The 6425-nt window shown below is 44.3% G+C and overlaps 1 protein-coding gene across 1 annotated transcript; it reads left to right on the top strand.

Annotated features, from left to right (window-relative positions):
- Positions 1 to 4342: 4342 nt before the first annotated feature.
- Positions 4343 to 6112, top strand: ENC1 (ectodermal-neural cortex 1). The gene has a single exon (XM_035892811.1). It carries the CDS (start codon positions 4343 to 4345, stop codon positions 6110 to 6112), a length of 1770 nt encoding a protein of 589 aa, XP_035748704.1.
- Positions 6113 to 6425: the final 313 nt, after the last annotated feature.

Raw genomic sequence — 6425 nt, 5'->3', positions numbered from 1 at the left:
TAGCCTCCACGGTGGGGTTCAGCTTTCTTCTCGGGGCCCGGGGAGGACCGGAGCATCCCTCTGCGGGCGTGAGGCAGGGCAGGGGAGGAAGCGAGCGCCTCGCTGCCTCCGGAGCGGGCTGCGACCCCGCTCTGCCTGCGCTGGTACGGGAAACTTTGCACGTGGTTATTGCTCCGTGAAGGAAACCAAACGCGTTTTAACTTCTCATGCTCTTTCTTTACCATGTTGGGAAGAAACCCGGCAAGTTTCTTTTCAGAAGCGGAGTTGTTTAGGCGTTATGATGGGGTGAAGTGGGGGGAATTTGGAGTTGGGTTTCTTTGTCTGCATGCGGCGAGCAGTAGCGCGTTCCTAGCAGGAGCAGCGTGTTCTGCTTTCCGTCTCGATGCAGGTCCTAGAGAGCCATCGAATTTGTGCTGGAGGACTTTAGGTAGGGTCAGGATTTGGCTCTGCAGAACTGATGGTATCGCTGCAGATTTAGCAATTGAAAGCGCTGTTAGTTAAACCGATGGGATGTTTAGCAGATTTCCTCTCCTCCAGCTGATTCTAAACAAAACTGAAACCACCACCGTGTAATTAGAATCGTATTAAAATGAGCCTACATCAAGGATGTGTCACTAATTTGAAAATACTTGACTTTTCATTTGATTTAGGCTGAGACCTGCATGCTGCGGAGCTGGTAAGAAGTAGGGTAGGGAGCCTGTTGTTCAGTCCTAAAGTAGTGTTTACTACTGGGCTGCTGTGACAAGTAGCCTGCTGAAGTGTAATTATAAATCAAAGTCTTGGTTCAACCTCTGTTCCTAGATAAAATCTGTATCTGTAATTTCCTGACCACTTCTTGTCTTTTACATACTAATATTATTATTTCTAAGGAAAAAATGCCTGAAGGGAGTTGACCCATATTATTCAAGATGATCATTTGCTCACTGACTGTAAATTACCTCTGCTGAAGTATTTGAGGCTTGTATAATTCCAACACCAAACAGAGAAATCAGAGATGTCATTTATACATTTTAATATTCCTGTAGGATTCTAGACTGAGCTAATTGTCAGAAACTGCAAAGGGACATGTTTACAGAAACACTGCCTGTTAGTAAATTATGATAATTGCTTGCAAGGGTGGTTTTTTGACTAGTCTGTGTGTGAACTCATCTCAGTAACCACAGTGGAGGAAAAAGATACGTATAGATAGGTATCTTTTTTCTGTTTGGGGATATATGTTAGCTTATCTTCGATGTGAATTGGCATACTTTGAATTCTTCTCAATAGATGACATTGTGGTGATAAAGGCAATGTTACCGGAACAGTTAAATACCAGCATATGTGAAGTCTGCAAGTGCTTCATAAGAAATGGCATTGCTCACTGAAGACCAAGTCTTCTAGTATAGTGGGGTGAAACGCTGAGTGCCTCATTCAGTACCTGTATGAGAGTAGCTCTCAATTTTTTATTTTTTTTTTTACCGCGGTGTTCATTACTATAGCTGTGGGTGGGCTTGGGTAACACTCAGTGATCTGTTCTTCCCCTCTGCGTATGGTCTGTAGCTTGCTAGCCTCCAACGTATGCGTAATTGCAGGGTGGTTTTTTTATGTTTGCCTCAATTTTGTTGTGGATATGGGCTCATTCTGGATGATGCTGAGCAAGTGGCTCTCGCAGGAGTACAGAGCCTGCTGAAATATTTGAATGCCTGCATTTGCAGTTTCTGACGTGAATTTCTGAACTCTGTGTGCATGGTAAAAAAGTATATGCTGAATTCCCCCTATATGTGGGGGGAGAGGAACTGTGTTTCCGTAGAGATCCTGACATGCCTAGGCTGTCGTGTCCACACATTCACTTAATTGGGATGGAGAGCAGAGCAGCAATGAGCATCTTCATGTCCTGGTGACCCTATTGTCTCTGATCAGTGGGTGTTTAGTTCCTGTCCTGCTCCCTGGCAAGGAAACCTTGCAGGAGTAGGTCTTCAGTGTGAGGAAAGCCAGTCTGCAGAGATACAGTGAGTGCTTTGCACTGCATCCTCATAACATTTAAAATTATAAAGTGCCTGAAAAAGTTTTAACATTCAGCAAGGGGTGCTTTGCTAGTAGAGGGTTCACCTTCCCATCTGCGTCTCCAAACTGTTTATGTACTAGTATTTCAAGCCATGACCCTTTCTGTAATCCTTCAGTTCCAGCAGGTTTCAACCTGTATATGGTCAGTATAATCTTTTCAGCTGTAGATTAAGCAGGTAATTTTAGTCTGAGATTAGTGCTTAGGATCCTTGAATGCCATCTGAGTCTGTATTTGCCAGATAATACAATTGCATTAAAGGTAACTTAATTTCCTTTGTAAAAGGATTTGTGTTCTGCAGATGTACCAGCCTCCTTAAGTTGTTCTGTGCTTAGTGCATTTAATAGGTTGGTCTAGGGAGCATTGGTAGAATAACTTGCCAAACTTTTGCATGGTACAGCGAGACAGATACTCTGCCCTGTGGCTCCTATGGGAAGCATTCCTCTCTGTTTTGGAGGATTTTGGACTGAGGATTGTACACCAAGCTGTGTTGCTTGTTCTTTTCAATCCCAGTTAAGTTTCATCAGGAAGTCATGTTCCAGATTAAAGGAAATGAGCTATGGTACTTTTGCAGTAAGGTGTCTCTTTGTTCTTTAATTGATGTTGGTTTGAGAGGCTTTTTTGCTGTGACTGAAGGGAAAGGTGTATCACAAACTTGCTGTTTGATGTGACAAATCAATTATTCCGTACATTAGCGCAGCTAGCGAGGAGAATGGAACTAGCTATGCTGCAGTTAATTTGCAGGTGTTGTATATTCCATATACATGAATCAGTTGTTCTGAAATGGAGGAGCCCACTGCCCAAAGTAATCATATGGTTTTGTTGAAGGTTCTGGTCATACGAATCTAGAAAACCATGTATTTATTTAAAAATGCTTTTTTTTGAGGTTCGTAAAGCTCTTGTGTTGTCTTGAAGCATGAAATGTGGAAATAGAGTTGTACAGTTCTGTACTGCTTCAACATGCTTAGTAGTCTGAAAATGTTTGAGTCTCTGAGAGAAGGAAGTATATCCACGTTAAAAACCTACACCAGTGGCCCCAGGTCATGCTCTGACTTTGAGCATCTGGCGCTTCCCAGTTAGGTTGTTGCCCTGTTCCTTATTTGAAGGTGAAGGGACCCTGGGCGTGCCAATACCATAGTAATTAGAGAAGTTTGGTTCTCTTCTGTCTCCAAGTTTCCTCTGCAGTTTAGAGAGAAAGAAGTGAGATTATTACAGCAGTGGTCACAGCCACAGCTTGCACTGGGCTCTGTATGCTTCATATCCTATTATTTGCACTGTGGCTTTTTGGCCATTAGCTTTATAGGGCTGCCAGTATTCCTCCCTTTCCCTATACTGTTTTGGCTTGACTCTTAATTAAATCTGGAAACTTGCTGCTGTAACCGTACATAGACCTGCATATCGTGGCAGATAACAGTAAAATTCACCTCTGAAGAGGGACTGAACAGCACTGTGTTTGTGAGGAGTAGGGCAGGATCGGATATGTCTCGTCTCTCATGTCTCCTCCAGACTGGAACCAATGGCTTGTACTCTGAGCACTTGACTCTTGAGGTAGCTTCAGAGGCGATGCCTCGGTAGCTTCACCTGATAGTCAAAACATATTTTTCTGCTGACTCTGCCCGCCTATATGCTGTATCACTAAAACAGGTGGCCACTGGCAGAGTTCAAGATCTAATCACTAAAATTCACTCATCATGTTTTTTTTAAAGGTTTTGCAAGTGTAAATTTGTGATCGTTGCTAGATTTTTATTTTAAAGTTCCCTTTTTTCAATCTCTGCTGTTGCATATGGAATCATTACACCAAAGGGAAGCTTCCTAATGAGAGCAGTAGGTTTTTGTTCCCCGTGCAGCTTCTGACATTCCTTAGGTATTCTGTCTGGTAGCTCTTCCTGCTATGATTCAGTACAGGAGAATGTTTCAAGCATGTGCATGTGTACATATGTAATGAATCAGCTGGTCTAGGTTGGGGAAGGGTGAGAAAATCAGTCCTGGTTCCTGCTCTTTCTCCTCCGACTTACTTGCTTACTGTATTGCTGTGAAAGTTGGAGATCAGGTTTCCCAAGATAAACCTGCTCTTGGGCAACGAATTTAGAGTATGTCATTTATGAAACTCCTCTTGCAAAAAAATAAACACATGGCAAAGGTAGATGCAATTCTCTGCCCAGTCATCTATAAATTAAGGCTTCTTTTTCCCATCTTACAGTAAATAATAGAAACACTTTTTGGTATGTAAAACTAATAATGAATTTAACGGTCTCATTCATCTTAATAATTTCTTTTCTTTGTTTATAGGTGTGAAAGAAAATGTCAGTCAGCATGCATGAAAATCGCAAATCTAGGGCCAGTACTGGCTCCATAAACATATACTTGTTTCACAAGTCATCGTATGCTGACAGTGTCCTTACTCACCTGAACCTTCTGCGTCAGCAGCGCCTCTTTACAGATGTACTTCTGCATGCTGGGAACAGGTCATTCCCCTGCCACAGAGCCGTTCTGGCTGCTTGTAGCCGCTATTTCGAAGCAATGTTCAGTGGAGGATTGAAGGAGAGCCAGGACAGTGAAGTCAACTTTCATAATTCGATTCACCCAGAAGTCTTGGAGCTTCTTCTGGACTACGCATATTCCTCCAGGGTTATCATCAACGAGGAGAACGCGGAGTCGCTGCTGGAGGCTGGCGACATGCTGGAGTTTCAGGACATTCGTGATGCTTGTGCAGAATTTCTGGAGAAAAACCTTCATCCCACCAACTGTCTTGGCATGCTGCTGCTGTCGGATGCTCACCAGTGCACCAAGCTGTACGAACTCTCTTGGAGGATGTGCCTGAGCAACTTCCAGAGTATCAGTAAAGGTGAAGACTTCCTCCAGCTGCCAAAAGACATGGTAGTGCAGCTCCTTTCCAGCGAAGAATTAGAAACTGAAGACGAAAGGCTGGTGTATGAATCTGCTATCAACTGGGTCAACTATGACCTCAGTAAGCGTCACTGTTACCTGCCCGAGCTATTGCAGACAGTGAGACTGGCCCTCTTGCCAGCCATATACCTTATGGAGAACGTGGCCATGGAAGAACTTATCACCAAGCAAAGGAAAAGCAAAGAGATTGTGGAAGAATCGATAAGATGCAAGTTAAAGATCTTACAGAATGATGGAGTGGTCACTAGTTTGTGTGCCAGACCCCGTAAAACTGGCCATTCACTTTTTCTTTTGGGTGGCCAAACCTTTATGTGTGACAAGCTGTACCTGGTGGACCAAAAGGCAAAGGAGATCATTCCAAAGGCCGACATACCAAGTCCACGGAAAGAGTTCAGCGCTTGTGCCATCGGCTGCAAAGTGTATATCACTGGAGGACGAGGGTCAGAAAATGGAGTCTCCAAAGATGTGTGGGTGTATGACACCCTTCATGAGGAGTGGTCGAAGGCTGCTCCCATGCTGGTAGCTAGGTTTGGGCACGGCTCTGCCGAACTTAAGCACTGTTTGTATGTAGTAGGAGGACACACTGCAGCAACTGGTTGCCTTCCAGCTTCCCCTTCGGTATCCTTAAAGCAAGTAGAACAATATGACCCCGTGACCAACAAATGGACCATGGTTGCCCCGCTGCGAGAGGGAGTAAGCAATGCAGCTGTAGTCAGCGCAAAGCTTAAGCTGTTTGCTTTTGGAGGTACCAGCGTTAGCCATGACAAGCTGCCCAAAGTTCAGTGCTACGATCAGTGTGAAAACAGATGGACAGTGCCAGCCACCTGCCCCCAGCCCTGGCGCTACACAGCTGCAGCTGTTCTGGGTAACCAGATTTTTATTATGGGCGGAGATACCGAATTCTCTGCATGCTCTGCTTACAAATTCAACAGTGAGACATACCAGTGGACTAAGGTGGGAGATGTGACGGCTAAGCGAATGAGCTGCCACGCAGTGGCGTCTGGAAACAAATTGTATGTGGTTGGAGGCTACTTTGGCATTCAGAGGTGCAAAACGTTGGACTGCTACGATCCCACGTTAGATGTATGGAACAGCATAACAACTGTTCCCTACTCGTTAATTCCCACAGCATTTGTCAGCACATGGAAGCACCTCCCCTCATAATTGTGTGTGTTGCAATTACAAATTATCAGGTAAGAATTAGCACCTTTGAATTCCACCGTAATAATGCTTTTCACAAAGCTTTTCAGCAGCAGCTCTGAGGAGGGTGAGTATGTTCAATCCAATTTTACAGCTGGAGCAACTGAGGCACATACTCATGGGCTGTTGTAAGCCAGGTGCTGGAAGTAGTCTGCCACATACCTTGCAGCCACTTCTCTTGATGGGGCCTTTTCCTGCATGATTTCCTTGTTGAAAATGTTATTTTTGCTCAGTCCTTTGCTTGTGTGGAAGCGCAGATAATTTGGAAATTGAATCC

The sequence above is a fragment of the Egretta garzetta genome, unplaced genomic scaffold (genome assembly GCF_000687185.1).
Source record: "Egretta garzetta isolate BGI_Z169 unplaced genomic scaffold, ASM68718v1 scaffold424, whole genome shotgun sequence".
Taxonomy (NCBI): domain Eukaryota; kingdom Metazoa; phylum Chordata; class Aves; order Pelecaniformes; family Ardeidae; genus Egretta; species Egretta garzetta.
Note: the sequence above shows the minus strand (reverse complement) of the source record. Positions and strands in the feature narration are given on the sequence as shown.

Coding starts and splice junctions, on each gene's coding strand:
- ENC1 (XM_035892811.1), top strand. CDS start 4,343: ATGTCAGTCAGCATGCATGAAAATCGCAAATCTAGGGCCAGTACTGGC.